We start from the raw sequence: 17,194 nt of genomic DNA, 5'->3' as shown, positions 1-17,194 counted from the left end.
CGCTTCTTGGTATGTTTCTCTCAACTCATTTGCACATGGGCCTGCAAGTCATGCCACTGATGCAGCCCTGGCTGCTGATCTGGACGAAAAGCTTGGTAGGAAAGGAGGAAAGCTTGGAAGCAAACCAATCGTCTTTCTTTGCCTACGCCCAGTCTTTACAGGGGCTACAGGAAAATCCAGCTCAGGCAGGCTTGGGTTTTGAATAACCCCATTGGGCTGGATCGGGGCGGTTTAGCCCAGTAGCTGCTCTTGTGTTTCAGTTTCCTGCTGAGCTCCACTGAAACATGGGACTGACTGGTGTCAGCTCCACTGAAACGTGGGACTGACTGGTGTCATTCTTCTGCAGGGTAAGTTGCTGCAAAAGGAGAACCACAGGCACTCCAGTCACAGGTTTTCACCAGAGGAAAAGCATACTCAACTATCAGTTGCTCAGCATCTCTGTCCAGGCTTAGTAGAATACATTGAGTGAGGAGTCACCACCAATCTCGTTCTCAACCACTCTCAGGGCTGAGCTTGGGGACTCCAAAGAAGTTCACATCTCTTGGAAAGGAACCAGAAAATTAATTTTCACTGGGGATTCCAGGCTTTGGGGGTAAGCAGCATACCTCCCACAGAATGGCTGGATATATGCTTACGTGCCTTCAAGAAAGGGCTGTGGGTGGCCCCAGAAGCAATGGAAGAATATAAAGGAGTTTTCGGAGCTGTCTGGTACAATCGTTTTAATATTGCTGAGATTTTAGTATAGCTGTGATGTGTTAGGGCACTGAGAGCCTTGGGCAGATATCATTTTATTATTGTTTAAGCTGATATGATGAATTGCCATTGGTACCTGATCTCAGCTAGATCTGATACAGTGGTTTTCTGCACCTGCTGTTACGGTCTTGCAGTTTTTTCCATTGTGCAGTTTCTGCAGATAAGATCTGTGGTGTGATTTGACCGTAGGGTATTGGAGGTACAGAAAAAACACTGAAGTTTCCAGGAAGCTGAAAGGTACATGAACAAGACTTCAGTGATGCAGCGTGTTTTGAGTCTTAGCTCATTTGGAAATTTAAATGAGATGAAACCATCTCCTTCAAATTTTTCTGTCAGAGGAATCACAGGTGTATCTGGAACATTTTCCTTTTTCTGGCATTACTTCATAATTCCAGCCAGTTTGGTCTTTCTTCTGCTTCAGGCCTGCCATTCCCCAGAGCCTGTTTCAGCCTGAGTCCTCACAGGCAAGCACATGTGTCATGGGGGTTCACAAGACATACTCTTTGGCTTCATCTCAAACACTAATTCTCTATGCACATTTTGAAGCGCACAGCATCACATACCTCAGGCAAGCAAGAAGAGTGACTAAGAGACAAGGTTGTGCTCTGGATTCAACCTGGAAATGTTGCTGTGGTATGTAACTGTGGAGGACCTGGGCTGGATGTAGGTTCTTGATCACAGCCTTGAACACATCCTGGCTCTCCCAGCAGGCTCAGACTAAGGTGCTGACATGCACAACAACTTCATTCAATGAAGCATGGTGCACATAGGTTTAATGCTCTTTTGTCTATGACAACCCTTGACAATACTCTTGGTTTTGGAACAAATCAGGGGTAAAGCAAACAAAGCCATAAGGAGGGGAGGCAAGAGGAACTGCTGATAGCAGTTACTGTTCAGTTCAGGCAGATGAGAGGTTTTGATAATCCCTTGCGCAATACCCAGGGGAACCTCAGGAGCTCCCTAGCAACAATGCAGAAGGAAAAGAAAGTGGCTTAATTCCTGGATCAAGTGTGTTTGTACAGGGCTGTTGGCCCATGGGAACTATCTGTCCTGGCTGTAATGGAACTGAGAGGTGATACCTTCTTCCACAGTAGTGCCAAGCAGCAAAATGGCAAAGGCTGCCATTTCTGGAACTGAGAAAGAGGAAAAAGAGCAGCACGCCTAAGGGACCTAGTGTTTGCTCCATGAGGAAATTCTTCTCCAATCATTAGCTGAGATGCATAGCCAGACTGTATATTTTATAGAATAAAGCTGTTGTGACCTCCCCATTCCCCCTGCTCTCAGGAAAGTCCACCTTTTCAAGTTCATTCCCTCCTCTTCTATCTCTATTTAAGCATCCCTTCAACCAAATCTGTTTCTTTGTTTCTGAAGATGGCATACCTGATCTTTCCATTGTTTCTCTTTTTGCTCTGCTATAAGTGGATCATTATGAGAAAATGGGAAACTGTACCCTTTCTGTTCCCTCAGGGTTGGCTTATACAGGATCCCAAATTTCCTTGATGGCAAATCTTTCAAAGATAACATGCAGCCTCTGCAACAAGCAGGTATTAAAGTCCTTTAGGAACTGAAAGTCCTTTAGGACCACTGACACTGGAGACAAATGGCTCCATGTGTAAATGTCACCTTACAAGTTTGATTTTAGATTTTTAATTTTAAAAATGTACAACCCCACCTTATTACATAGGCCATCAGTGCATCTTTAATTTCCTTTGTAGCTGGGATTTTTTTACCTGATGCAATTTCCCCAAAAAGGCACCATGAAAAGGTGCACTTTGCATGTGTTCAACTTCAGATAAGGGCAGCATCTGAGAGTTGGTTGTGTCCCTCCAGTTCTTCCAGCACTGTAATTTGCTTTGCTTGGCTGGACTGGCACATAAACATCTGTAACCAAAACTGAACTGCTAACAACCCCCTCTCACTCTTTCCTCATAAAGCCTTGAAAAACACCATGTTGCACTGTTATCTCCACATGGAAGCTCTGCTCTTGGCAGGCACAGGCATGTCTTCTTCCAGAGATGGGATTACTGGGAAAGAGTTCATATCTAGTCGCAGGTGTCTGTGGGACTGGTAGCTTCTTTCTGTTGCTCACCAGGGTGTAACTTCGAGGCACCTTGTTCAGGCAAGAGCTGCAGACACCTGGAACAGAACCTGCCTTTCTGCCTGGGGAATATATGAGGCATTTTGTCCACAATGTTGTGGTTTTTTCCATAGATTTTTCTGACAGTTGGAAAGGGATGGAGCACTCCCTTCCTCCATGGGATGCATTGCCTTTCCATGTCTTGACATGAAGAGTTTTCCTGACTAAAGGAGGTATGCCATTAGCTGGATAATTTTGCTGTTTTATAGAGCACTCTGACTAAAGGGTAATAAAATTTGCTTTCCACTGATGAACACTGCACTGCAGACACCTTGTCATGGTATAAGTATCTCTCCTTTATTCAACTCTGCTATGGGTATCTGAGTACTATGCCACTTCCCAGATCAGCAGGGTAAAATTTTGACAGCTTGATGGGCATCCAGCATCCCCTGTGCATGGTCATTTGGAGATGAATTCATGTCCCTCACAGTTTAGTGCTATTGCAGCATTTGCAGCCATGAGAAGCTGAGCAGAACTTGGGCTGATGATTCATTACTGGAAGAGTATTGAGAATACAAATGAGAGGGTACAATCAGCAGTGGATCTTGTTTTGCGTATTTCTGTTCTGCTTTGCTTCACCAGCAGGAACATTTCTGAGACTAACTTGAAATCCTTTGCAGCCTGGATGGCCAGCTCTCTGGTGATGTAGCACTGTAGAGACTCCTCCGACATGCACAGGCAGTGAAAGGAGCCTAGTACTTACAGAATGTGAAGTGCTGCTGGCATGAACCTATGCTGAGTACCTCCTCTCCTGATGGCCTCTACCAGTGCTTTTTATTAGTCAGACAAGAGAGCAGTTCAAACAAACACCAGAAGAAAAATAATAGACATATGCATCTCGCTGCCCTCCTCTTATAAATCAGTGTGCAGTGATGAACCCTTATTATTTGTGTGCTTCTAGCTACTTGTAGATGGCCACAATCCAGATTAGATGCTCTGTGCCAGTACATCTGATTGTCAATAAGAGGCAGCTGGACTCAGCTGAAGCAAAAGCTTTTTCTGCATATGACAGAAGAGTGTTGCTAAAGTTGGCTGAGTCCCGGACTGTGTAGGATATATTCCAATTAAAATGGTTTTTTGACTGCGGTTTTTTTTAACATCTTCCAGCCTTTCTTTTTTTTTTTTTTTTTTTTTTTTTTTTAAGAAATGTATTCAGAATTTCCCATAAGACATTTGGCAAAGCTGACAGTCAGCACTTTACATGCTCTGCTCTCCTTCTGATGGAAAGAAGCAGTTTTTAGTGTAATTCTATTGACTGCAGTGGTATTGTTTACATTTGTCCTCATCACAGAGGTCAGAATCAGGATCTGACATTTATCTATTGGTGGAAAAAAGGTTGGTGCTGTCTGAAAGGCAGGTTGGGGGGGAAGGGAACAAGCCTCAGTGAAGAATACAAAAAGATCGGGTACCAGCCCTGTTGGCAAGAAGTCTCCAGTTTAGAGCTGTAGTGGCCAGCAGAACTTGGTGGTTCACTGAAACCAACAAGTGATAGAGTGGTAGACCAGCAACATTTTCAGTGCAGTTGCTCATGCAAGCGTTTATGTTGCTCCTGTGGGAAGCAGCTGAACTGGACTGTTATGCTGTGTCCCAGGTGCAGAAATAGCCTGTTGTCTCTTTGCATTAGTTATTTGTGTTGAGGTTCTAGTGGTATTTCTAAGTTGAAGTGGGTAAATGTTTGTTCTGGAAATGCACTTTGATGCCCATCTCCTCTGAGCAATACAGTTATTCATGGAAATGAGGAAATTTAGCATGCAGTAGCTCAGGAAACTCGCTCTTTCCTATTTGAAGCTCTAATTAGAGCAATTAATCACTGCTGCTTCTGCCATCTAAGCTTCGAGGCTAGAATATATTGTCCTCTCTTGTCAGAGCAAAAATGTAAAATTGGTTTTCCTTTACCTGACACTTTGCCAGTAGAGCCTTTATCAGTGTCTGCCTCCTACCAGCTTCTATCTTGCCAGAGAGCTGGAGCTGAAAATGTAAAGAACACATTGACATGACTGTTCCAAAAGAAAGAAGTGTGAAATTTTAAGAGATCAGCTTAACTCTGTGGTTTTTAGTTGGATTTCTCCACTTGAGCTACCTTTCTTGGGAAGTTCTTGCAGGATTCCATTTTGCTGTAGCAATATGTCCATTTTTTTTCTGGGAATACCTGGACGTTTCCACTGTAGAGAGTGGTTTTCTTTCCACGTGATGCAATTAAAGCTTCTCCCCAGAAAGTTTCTACCTATCAAAGTTCTCCAGGTATGTGTTCAGGGCAGGGTGAGGATAAAGTTGCTTCTGTGTGTTTTAACTCCATCTCTGCTTCTTGGTCAGTCCATCTGTGCTTAATTTAACTGATTAAATGCATGAATTTCATTTCAGTACCCCTATTTCCCCATGTATGAGTAAGCATCAGCTGATGAGCTGTAGGGGCAGGGATCAAAGCACAGCGCCATGTCCCTCTCTGTTTCAAAGTATTCAGCTCTGTAAGTTAGGGACATTGCTTTAGTCTCTCTTCTGTGCGGTATGATAACTCCTTTGGAGAAGAAAGGCATTTCTTGTGGCACCTGACCTCCTGGTGTGCTGTGTCCCGTGGTGTGCCAAGGCCCTCTGCTACCAAATATCTCCCTGGCCTTGAAGGTAAGGCGAGAAGCTGAAGATAGCTGCCCCCCTCTTGCCTCTTCCTTCTCTTTGCACAGGTCCTTCTTGAGACCTGTGCAAAAGTGTTGTGGTACCTTTCTGTCCATGGACCCATAGGTTTTACTGGGGTCCGACATGGAGTGTGACTGGGGAAGAGTCAGCTAAGGCTCCATGGTGCTGGAAGTGCATGCACTTCTGCTGAGATTTAGTGTCTGAGTTGGAGTGCTCTCCTGCTCTGCTGCAGTGCCAAACAGAACAGGTGAGCTTGCCTCAGCAGTGGCAGTGACCTGGCTAATGAAGATGGCCATCATCCACAGCCAGCATACACGTTAGTGTATACACACCAGACCAAAAAATCCTAGTATGGTACATATGAATACAGTAAGTACTGGGCTGCAAGTCTAGTCTAGTAACGTATAAAATAATTTTTGAATAGTCATCTGGAGATTTCCAGCTGCCTGTGTAAGGCAAGCTGAAATTCATGTTATTGTTAGCCTGTGCTGCACATCATGAACAGTGCTACAGCAAAATTGTGAAATATCCATTTTCCTTTAGTGTGACTACCTTCTGCTGCTTCCTTATCAGTCAGCTTCAAATCCTCTTACAATGAAGCAATTCTCTGATCAGAGATGTTAACACTAATGTTTGTCTTTTTGCTGTCCTTGATGAAAAATTGATGAACTATGAACAAATGAACAGTTCTGCCCTGTTTATGCTTTTTTCTTTTCATGCTTGAATGCTGAGATACATTTACTGAAACAGGGTCAGGGTTGCTTTTTGACTTTTGAGATGAATCTGTCCAGGAAAACTTCCAACAGGAATCCTCATTCTTGGAGCTCTGGATCTTGCAGACCTTAGGCAGATAAGAATTGCCACAGCCTTCAGCAAAGGACAGCCCAGGGCATCATACAGCCCTTGTAATGTGCCAAACATGGAACACAGGCAAAGTTTTTTCACGCCTTGTTGCTCATTTCTATTTACTGCCTCACCATCTGATTGAATAATTCAGCACACCATTGTCAGACTCTTTCCCTAAGCACAGAGGCAGTAGGAAGTGTGCACTTTGCCACCCTGAGCCTGTGTGCACAATGCTCCTCTGGAGAAGTTGTGAGAGGGGGCAGACGATGAAAATTGAAGGCAAGACAGTACTTAACACCGCTATTGGGAAGATCTGCAATTTGATCACTTTGCTTTGCTGCTCATGGGGGAATAAAGACAGTCCTCCTCTCCCCATTCCACTTGGGCATTTTGCTTTTGCCAAAGTGATCCAGGAGCGGTTCCCCACATGCAGCCTCGGCCTCTCCACACCCAAGACCACCGTGTAACAAGTCTGGAGCCCTGGCACCATAACAGCAACCTGCTTTCCCCATCCTGTAACACAGGACAGCATTTCACCTGGGCTGCAGCATGGCTTGCCTTACCTTCTCTCAACACACATACAGAACAGTGCCACAGTGCACCCATTTTCAGGGGTCCAGAAGCTCTCTGTGTGTATCCAGCATATGCTGGCTTAGTGGTGGCACAAGAGACAGGTCCTTGTTCCCACTGGCAAGACAAAACAGCATGTGGTCCACTGCCTATGGGAACATGAAGCTTAACACACTAAACAATGGTCCAGGTAAGCCTGAATGATGGTGGTGGTGCCTTACAGCATTTTCTGGTACCTTTCCAAGGACTTAACTGAAAAGGAAGTCTCTCTGCCAGCCAAATACATTTCTGTGCAGCTATCTGCTCACAATTTGTTGAGAAAAGCACCCTTTTTTTCCACTCAGCATAACAAACCGTATTTCTTAGCAACAATTTCACAAAGTGATGTATCTATATTTCTTTCCTTTTGATTTAGAGCAAGGCACAAGTCAGAAAGCAGTATATAATTTTCTCAAAGCTGCAGTCTTATTTGGTGGTAGTAATTTTTTAGTTACTAGTAATTTTGACTGCTCAGATCAGCAGGTACTGCTCCTGGAATTAACACAGCTCTTGATTATATATATAAAGAAAAAAAAAAAAAAAGAGGAAGAAAATATTTGGACGGACTGAGTAGTTTTCAACACTTGCATCTAATTTAGATCATCTACATGAGCTGGTAGCTTCTGGATCATTTAGGAAAAGGTAGATATTCTAAAATGCAATGAAGTAGAAATTTCTTGGTGGCTCTCTCCTTTCCAGTGCAAACCTGACCTTCTTTTGGTAGGTAGGACTTTTCCATCTTTCTTGGAGCTGTTTGGCCTAGAGCTAGCAAGTTGAGCCTCTACTCAGATTCACCACTAACAATCCCTTGTGGATATCTTTGTGAGAGAATTCATTTTAATCATGAATACATGGCAATTACATACACCTTGAGACTGTACGTAGCTTATCCAAAGTCCATGACTGCTTGGTTGCCTGGGACTGGATATTATTATATAGAAATTTATTTTCTATAGCAAAACTTTTTGCTGTTGCCTCTTTCATTTATGAGGAAACAGCAAAATTTGGATGATGGCATATAAGGCCCTACCCACGCCATGTGCCACATCCCTTATATGAACAGGGTAATAGGAACTGGTTTATAGGAACTGGTGGCACTCAGTAATTTGTAGGAAAGCTCTACTCGATCTCCCTAAATTTAATAATTAAAGTGTCTGGAGACTTTATTGTGTATTTTTGTGAGATGAGCTTTCATTTAAAATGTAGAACCTGGGAGGAAAAGCAAGTTCTGAAGGAACCTTCTCTAAACCCAAGTATTAGATTTCCAAAAATATATCCCTGGAAAATAATCCTTTTATATCTTATAGATATCCTTCCATTCCCAAATCCGGTGTCTTAATATAAAACCAATGAATGTTTTGGAACGTGTAGTCCTCTGAATCCATTAAGAGTATGACAATAAGCTTTTTCTCCTCCTACACTTCACTTTATCCTCTGCTAACAATGGCCACAGTGGAGACCAACTAGTGAGGATGCTTGTTGTCTTTAGTAGGTGTTTAATCCTTATGTGCTGTAGTGAAACAAATGATTCCTTTGTAAAGACCATGAAATGAACTTCCTAACATTCCCAGTAGACAGAACAATGCCAGTAGAAATCTGGAAGTGAAACACTGGGGACTTCTGCTAGATTGTATCGCGACTGGATAGTTTCACTCAGGACATTGAATTTTCTGTGACCTGATGATGAGTCAAAGCCATTTTGTATGTGGGTTGTTTGTTTTGTTTTGTTTTGTTTTGTTTTGTTTTGTTTGTTTTGACTAGAAGTGTTGGCTTCCACAAAGCTCACGGAAGTCGTCCAGGTATCTAAAACTCAGTAAGTGAAAGAGTAGCAGTCTGCAATGTCATCTCCGCTCCTGCCTCAGGGTAAACCCATTGAGGTTTAAGGTAGCTGGATCTGAAGAAGCAATGAAAGATGACATTTGGTTTTTTTTTTTTTGGTGTTTTGTTTTTTGTTTTTTTTTTTTTTTGTTTTGTTTTTTTTTTTTTAATCTGTAAAGGAAAACACACTTTTCTTAAGACAGTGTTATGGGCTTCTTAAATGACTTGATCTTCAGCCTCAGATGATCTAGGATGACGTCATGGTGACATACCTATAAACTTCAGCAGAACTTCACCAGGTGCCTGAACATTGAGTGGAAAGTACATAGCACATCCAGCCTGCAGAAAGCAAGGCAGTGATTTGAATCAAATTTTAAGAACACCAATTTATGGATTTCACTCTTAGGAAGCTATACAGGGGAGGAGTTCCAGAGATAATAGAAAGAACATACAAACTCCCTGCACAGAAGTTAAACTCTCAGATTTCTTCTAGTTAGTTTGTTTGGGCAGTGCCTTTTGGGCAGGAAACTCTGTACACCGAGTTGTTGCAATATGTGTCTGAAGATTTTTTTCCCCGAGCATGACGTCAGTCTATGGGCTTCCTTTTACCTGATGAACTGTTACTAGATCAGGTGTTACTGTTTCTGGAACATATACTAAGAGCTGATCATACACCATTAAGTACTGAGAGGTAATTAAGAAATCTAAAAACTGGACAGTAACCATAAGGAATTCACTGTTACTCACCCTTATGCATTTAATTAGAAATATCAGCCTGAATCAAGGAGAGATAACTTTATCACATTTAAAGAGTGCCATCATATGAAATTAACAGAGCTAGATTTTTACCAATTGAATTTATCTAAAATATTGTAATATCCTGTAACTGAGAAATATTTCACTTACAGAAATTGACTCAACTTCATAGTAAAACCTGGAATTTTCTGTCAAGGTTCCACTTGTACAAGTTGTAAATTCCTGAAAAACACATTTTTATAATAAAATTGCTAATTAAATCCCTAGTTTTAGTTGTACTATTAAACATCCATCTAAGACAATGAAGAATGTGAAATGAAGAGCATTAGGCTTTTCTTGTAGGATATGCTGTGCTTTAAAACGTATTTTATTGATCCTAAAATTACAAGATCAATTACTGACATTTTCTTGAGGATCAATCTTGGATTAAATGGCAAAATGAAGAAAAGGTTTTCATATATACTATGTCCAAAAGCAGAAACAGATTGCCATACCCATGTGAACATTCAGAAACCTTTTCTGATGATTAAACAGTATGTCTGAAATATATCTAAGTTATACCAGCCACCATAGCGCTTTTTGGTGAACCAAAGAAGTCCTACAGTGAAATCAAACTTTTGAGTAAAATCTGTACTACTTTAATACAATTTCCTTCTAACATCCTTTTTTCCCTGTTTTTAGATTCACATATATTCTGTCTGTCAATTACAATGCAAAGTATAAGTAACAGATATAAGCAAGAATGTTTGAGTGTGAAAATAATTCATGTGAATTGCTAATAGGCTGGTGGGAATACATTTTTCCACATGAAGGGAGATCATGTCGCATCAAAGACGACAGACTTGATTTTCCACCATTTCATCCCTTGGCTAGCCGCTATTACCTGTAAAAGGGACAGGAAAGCTGGGAACAGTCTGTTATCAAATCCGTACTCTGCTGTGACCAAACCAGCAGTATTGCATCTGTTCTTCCCTCTCTTTGAACAGATGCTAGTAATGCTCTAAGCAAATTGAAACAACAAGCCATGGGGCAAAAAGCAGTCTTGTTGTTACTTCAGCTAAGCAAAATGGAGATTTGATAGCACATACTTGATGTTTCTCTTCCATACTCCCTGGTTTTGCTACTTAAGGCATAAGCCTTGCAATTAACATCCTCCAGTGACATGAATCGATCAGGCTTGCATTCGCCTTGACAATCATGTGATGGGACATGGAAAATAAAGGGACAGTATGAATCGTCTCAGGTAATTAACCTAAGCTCCGATGCTTCCCACACCAACCTATTTTCAATTTTGGCACACTACAGTTTATACACTCTAACATTACTGCTCAGAAGATAGAGTGATGATTCAGGTTTACTAAAAATGGCTTCACAATACTGCAATTATGCTTGTGAAGCTTCATCTTGAATTGTGTATTTATAAGTTTCTTCTCACTGAGAAAGAAATACGTGTGGTGGTTTATCAGAAAAGTTAGTCACCAGATACCTGAAACACTTGTATACCATCTTTAAGAAAACATGGCTTGTTTGGTCAATTTGTCTGCCAATTTATTTTTTCTTTTTCCTGTTTTCTTTAAAAAACATATATAATACCATAGGTGACCTCCCTTACTACTGCTGTCCATACAAATAAATAACTGAGAACTAATATGCCACTGCTGCATCCTGTCGTGCCAGAAGATCAACATTACTTTAAAGATTATTTAGAGTAGGTGTTACATATCATTTGTGCCCAGACCCACTGAAATCAATGAAATGATGCCTACTGGCTTCTGTGGGAGTCCGACTTGGACATTATTCTGGCAATCTGTCCACCACTAAATTAAACTATTATGGGACATAAAAGCCCAAACGAAGAAAAGCAGAAATTCAGGAACTAAAACTGAATCACAAATAAATATCCTAATTCAATGGCATTCTGAACAGACTTAAATAAAACACACACTTACATATGTGCGTAGACACACAAACGTAAAAAAAAAAAAAGTTATGAATTTAACAATCTTAAAAATTCATAATTTAAAATTGTTCACATTTAAACAATTGAGTATAATAGGTAGCTTTCTTGACTTTCCACTTATTTCCCTGAGCACTGATCTTTGGAACATCTGGAGTTTCAGAACTGTCTAGTTCATAATTCCTAAAATAGTTATCTTAAGTAAAACACTGTCTTTTTATGTCAAAAATCAATTCCTTAAGTAAAACTAAGATACAACTTCCACGATCTACAATGTGTACAGCCAATCTTCTTAAAGCCAACAACTATTCTTACACTTCTGCATCTGTATTTAGGCACCCAGCTGCTTTATTTTCCAAAATCACCCTGCAGCCTAGCAGTTCCCATTCAACTCAGTACAGGGTACTATGCTGTCTCATGAACTCCTCTAACTGGAGACTTACAATTAGGATTTTTGCCCCCTTGCTTTAGTTATTCATTTTGCAAAATCCCAGCTGTATGAACAATACAGTATGTTACAGGATTGGTTTTGTGTCTAAATTAGTATTATGGGTAAAGTCTCTGGACTTCCCAGTCACTTCCCTGTAAGGGGTTAAGGAAGCGCATCTGCAGAGAGCCAGCATAAAACCGATCTTCAGTTACTAAAATGGGACTTAGCTAGGGCATATGTTTTAGGCTGGCGTTCTGCACAAGATATCTGCTGGCCAGAAAGAGCTCTGTCTTAAATTTCTGCTATTTAAAATTACTTGGCAAATTGGCAACTGCTGCTTTTAACTGTCTCCTCTAGATTAGAGCTTTCATTGTGAGCTTCACAGACATCAGTTTGCAATTTTAAGACTTCTCAGGCATTATGCATTTTAGATTATACAAAGTGTGCAAGTCAAAACACTTTAGGAAACAAAACAGTGCAAAGAGATTTGAATATCTTTAGGCTAAACTCTTCTCTCTCCAATTCTAAGGCTGTAAATTACGTCAGTCTCTCTGCAGCTAAAAATTTTAAAATAATTTTCCATTAACCACAGAAACACACTATAACTTTTCATTCCCTTAACTCTCTGTCTCTGGGTAGCTGATACACTGGCATTATGCAGCAGGCTCCAAACAGGATTAACAGAAAGCGAAAGGTTATTTTGCAATACTTCATTTCAGTATGCTGTAACTGGGAGACGGGATATTGCAACCTGAATAGTTGCTTTTTGGTTTTTTGTGGAACATGAAATTAAGCCTTTACCTGCTCTTGAATGATATAATAAAATATGCCATTTCTCTTCTCTTAAAGTAGCACTTTCTGACACTATCTGGTATGGGCATTCCATGGCAGAATCCAAAAGGATTTGGCAGTTTTTCTCTTTGCATAACGCCTTTTAATACCTCTAAACTGAGAAAGAGTTAACAGCATACCATCCCATTATTTCACCACCCCACCCTCCCTTTCAGGAATTAAAGTGGCCTTCTTTCTTTAAAAAAAAAACCAAACCAAACCAAACCAAAAACAAAAACCACAACAAAAAAAAAAAAAAAAACAAACAAAAAAAAACAAAAAAACAAACAAAAAGGAAGAAAATTCTTGCTTTGTAATAGGAGTATAAATATTGGTTTGAAACTCATTTGGAAGATGTCTTCCAAGATGGTTTATCATTTTTTGTTTGGTTTTTTTTGGTTTTTTGGTTTTTTTTTTTTTCCCTTTAAAACTGACCACTGCACCAGTTAAGGCTGCTTTACAATACATATATTTCGAATAAAACTTTTAATATTCAAGCTTACCAGATTGATGAATTGTAACAGGTAAAATGGAACTCTTTACAAGGTAAACCATGTAGTTGTACAAAATAGAATTAAACCCTTCGCCTGCGTAAAACAAAAAGAAATCCTGCCTTGCGTTAAAAACACAGAACCTGTTTACAAAACGGAATGTGTATGACATTTGGACTTCCTTTTAACTGCCATATCCTAGCAACATCTCAGTTGTGTTAGTAAAGGAACTAATCATCGATTTTAAACTGCAGTGAATTTACCAAACATTTTCACTATAGACTTCTGAAAGCTTTTACAGTAAGAAGTTATCAACAAAAGCAGGCACATTAGTGTACAAAAACCTTGATTTTTTTTTTTTTTTCCTGTTTCTTTTTCAAAGTGCAGGTTTTTCTCAATGTGCATCTTACAAGACCAATGAATGTTTTAACTCACTAAATCTTAAAACAGAACTCAATTCTCCCAAGGAGTAGTGTAAACGTTAAAGATCCCCAATACATCTCTAGTAAACGTGACACAAATGTCTCTGCGTTGTTTAGAAATTTAGCTCTTTTGAGAGGTAAAGAAGCTTCATGACACCTTTTCCTTACACTGGCTGGTTATCATAAATGGGTAACTCTGGACTGCTAAAGCTGGAGACTGATGAATCACTTTGAAGGGAACTAAACTTGGCTACGGAGGAGAGGCAGCGGGAGGAACCAACCCTTAGGCGTTTCTTGCGCAGCCTTCGGAAAATTCAGCCGCCGGCGGACGGAGGGTCGGTGGGACGGAGCGGGGAGAAGGAAGGGGAGAGCAAGGAGGGAGAGGGGAGAAGCTTCCGCAGAGCCAGAGGCACGGCGGCACCTGCCCGAGACCCGTTCCGTCGGTGATGCGAGGGCTGTCCCCGAGTCCCACGGCTGCGAGGAGCTGACGGACCCACTCCCGGCCCGTTCCGGCGCCCGATCCCGCTCCGGCTGCCACGGCGAGCCGAGGGCCGGGCGGGCAGTCGGGGGTCCCGCCGGAGGTCGGCGCTAGATGCCGTGAGCGCAGGGCTCCCTGGGGTAGATCTCCTCGTAGGCCGGGGGCTGCTCACTGGGCAGCGGATAGCAGTAGGGGTAGGAGGCGTTAAGCTCGGGGTCCATGGGCGAGTAGCCAGGCAGCTCGACGGAGGGGTGCCCGCCGCAGTGCACTTCCACGCCAGCCTCGTCGAAGACGTGGAAGACGCCCACGTTGATGTACGAGACGGCCTGGAAAGGGCAATCCCCGGGGCTAAGCTCAGGCTCGCCGCCGGAGAAGAGGGAGCCCTGGCTGTGGCGCGGCGCTCGCCGCCCGCCGCCGCCACCACCGCCGCCGCCGCTGCCGCAGGGGCCGCCCCGCCGCCGCCTCCGCCTCCCGCTCGCCGCCGCTGCAGCCGCGGGGGCCGCTCGCCGCCGCCGGCGCCGGCGTCCGCGCTGCTGCGAGGCCTTATAGTTTTTGACGAGGAGCAGGTTAAGCAGGCCCAGGAGGCACTCCAGCGCGTTAAAGACGGTGGAGAGCACCAAGCCTTGCTGGTAGTCCCGCAGCTTCTGGCAGCGAAGCGCCGCGGCGGAGCCGTCGGGGACCGCTGGGCCGCTCCGCGGGCGGGCCGCGCCGCCGGGCTGCAGCAGGCAGTAGTGCGAGTACTTCCTCTCCACCAGCGACACGGTGTCGCCGTCGATGACGGCGCCAGCGAAGGCGCTCAGCACGCCCAGCATGAACACCAGCACCCCCAGCAGCAGGAAGTTCTGCCGCCCCCCGGGCGGCGCCTTCTCCACTGGCCCCGACGGTGCGGCCGTCGCCTCCCCCCCGCCGGTGCCACCTCCTGCCGGGTCCGGGTCCCCGTCCGGGTCCGGGGCCAGAGCCGGGGTCAGGGCTGGTGCCGCGCCTGGGGCTGGAGCCGGTGCCGCGGGTGCCTCGTCGGGCGGACGACAGCAGAGCAGCGCGGCGGCGAGCAGCGAGAGTCCGGCGGCCAGCAGCAGCCCCGAGTAGAAGGCTCCTGCGGCGGTGCCCAGGCGGAAGGGCTCGCCCTTCAGCTCGGAGCCCAGCGAGAAGCACTTGAGGCCCACGGCGGCGGCGCTGAGGGCGCAGGCGAGCAGGAGGCAGCTGGAGAGCGCGGCGCAGGCTCCCCGCACGCTCCACTTCATCCTCCGCGCCGCCGCCGCCGCCGCCGCCCCGCCGCCCGCCTCATCCTCCTCCCGCGGCACCCCCTGGCCCCGCAGCGGCGGCGGCGGCGCGGCGCGGCGCGGCCATGCGAGCGCGGCGCTCCCCGACGGGGCGGCTGGGCTCCGCTTCGCTCCTCACGGCAGGCAGCCGCCGGCCGCAGTGAGCCGGGCGCGGCGAACGCACACGCTCCCCCCACCGCCTCCCGGCCGCCGCCGCCTCCTCGTCCCCGCCCGCCCTCTCTTATCGCGGCGGCTGCGGGGAGGCGATTAATTATGGATGGAGCCGCGGCGGGCGGGGGGACTCCGGGGGAAGGGGGGGGCCCATCAGCCCAACACGGGTGACGGGGGCGTGCGACCCCCGGCTCAACCTACCTCGGCGGGGGGGCCGTGAGGCCGAAATCCCCGCCCTCTCCCCGCGTGGCACGCGGGGGCCGCAGGCCGCCCCCCGGACGGCTCCCCGCCGGGAATCACGGGCAGTTCGGGCAGGGGGCGGCGGGGTCTGCACCCTCCCACTGGTTCCGATGCGGAATGCTGCTTCCCGCCCTTCCTCCCTCCATCTCTCTCCTATCAATCTATTTACTTATTTGTCTATTTATTTATTTATTTAGCGCTTGCTCTTGCAGGAGGCCGGCTGGCCACCGTGCGTCCCTGTCAGTGTGCTGCGGTGTGCGGGCAGCTCTGATGCAGCGGAGTGAGCCCCCCGCGCCCGCGGCAGTACCCCGCACCCCTCTCTGCTGTGTGTTCTGCCGGCGACCGCCGGCGGGGAGATCCCGCCGCGCCACTCACTCCGCTCCGCGGGCAGCGGGGCTTGAACATCAACTGCGCCTCCGGGACCTCCCGTCCGGGAGCGCCCGCGGCCCCAGCGGCGGGGAGCCGGTGGTATCGGGGGTGGCCGCAACCTGCCGCGGCACGGGGTGGCCGGTGGCTTCTCCTAGAACACCCGGGATGGCTTCCCGAAGGAGTGGTGGGAACCTCAGCCTCGGAGAGGAGGAGCAGGGTCCGTGCCTGCGCCGGCAACCGGCGCCGGGCAGAGAGGAGGACCAGAGAAGGCTCTTCCTCGCCTCTCCCTTTTCCTTCCGGGAAGCTAGAGCCTGAAGCGCCCCCATTTTCCCCTTCTGCCGCGCGCACGCCAGCCCTGCTTGGTATTTTTAGCCGGCGCCGCTGATTAGCATTCAGGGAAGCAAGCGAGGAAGACGCTTTCCAAACCGTTTTCTGTTCACTTTCTCACAGGGCGCATGTATCTGTTGGTAGCAGGTGGTGTGTGTGGGGAGTTTTGGCTTTCTCCAGGGATGCGACCCTGCTCCCTCTGACCTGTGGGGCAGGCCCGTCGGCACCTCCCTCACCAGCGCCAGCACCCTGATGCAGTCCCGGGCTGGGATGGGCAGCTGAGCACAGGTCTCTCTTGCAGGAGCTGCTCCTCCCTGAGAGACCTTCTCCGGTCCTTGCAAGGGTCAGTGGTCCTTGCTGGGAAGCTGTACTGCCTGGAGTCCAGCCGCCCCTGGTGGCGCTGTTCTGAAGCATCAGTAGCTCCAACATGGCATGTCATCCTGCCCCTTGTGGCCACACAGAAAAGGGAATTATGCCTCCCCCTGCATTCACACAGTGTCCATAGAGCACTTTGTGTGAGGATACCCGGCAACCCTAGTAGTCCAGAGCTGGCTGACCAGTAGCTACCTGCTCCCATTGCCAGGTTGTGGCCCTGGCTGTGGGCTAGGGCCCTCCTGGAGGGGATGCCTGGGCATTCCGCCCACAGTCATCATCAGCTTTTCCTGTTCC

General features: G+C 46.0%; 1 protein-coding gene across 1 annotated transcript; it reads right to left on the bottom strand.

The window, feature by feature from the left end:
* Positions 1–9,889: 9,889 nt before the first annotated feature.
* Positions 9,890–15,425, bottom strand: TMEM271 (transmembrane protein 271). The gene has a single exon (XM_030470409.1). The coding sequence runs from the start codon at positions 15,398–15,400 to the stop codon at positions 14,270–14,272; it is 1,131 nt and encodes a 376-aa protein (XP_030326269.1). The 5' UTR covers positions 15,401–15,425; the 3' UTR covers positions 9,890–14,269.
* Between the last annotated feature and the right edge of the window lie 1,769 nt (positions 15,426–17,194).

Source organism: Strigops habroptila, chromosome Z, assembly GCF_004027225.2.
Source record: "Strigops habroptila isolate Jane chromosome Z, bStrHab1.2.pri, whole genome shotgun sequence".
Lineage (NCBI taxonomy): Eukaryota > Metazoa > Chordata > Aves > Psittaciformes > Psittacidae > Strigops > Strigops habroptila.
The sequence above is the reverse complement of the archived record's forward strand: the minus strand, read 5'-3'. Positions and strand labels throughout refer to the sequence as shown.

What these genes read in the sequence shown, in the direction of transcription:
- TMEM271 (XM_030470409.1), bottom strand. Translation starts at nt 15,400, where the DNA reads ATGAAGTGGAGCGTGCGGGGAGCCTGCGCCGCGCTCTCCAGCTGCCTC.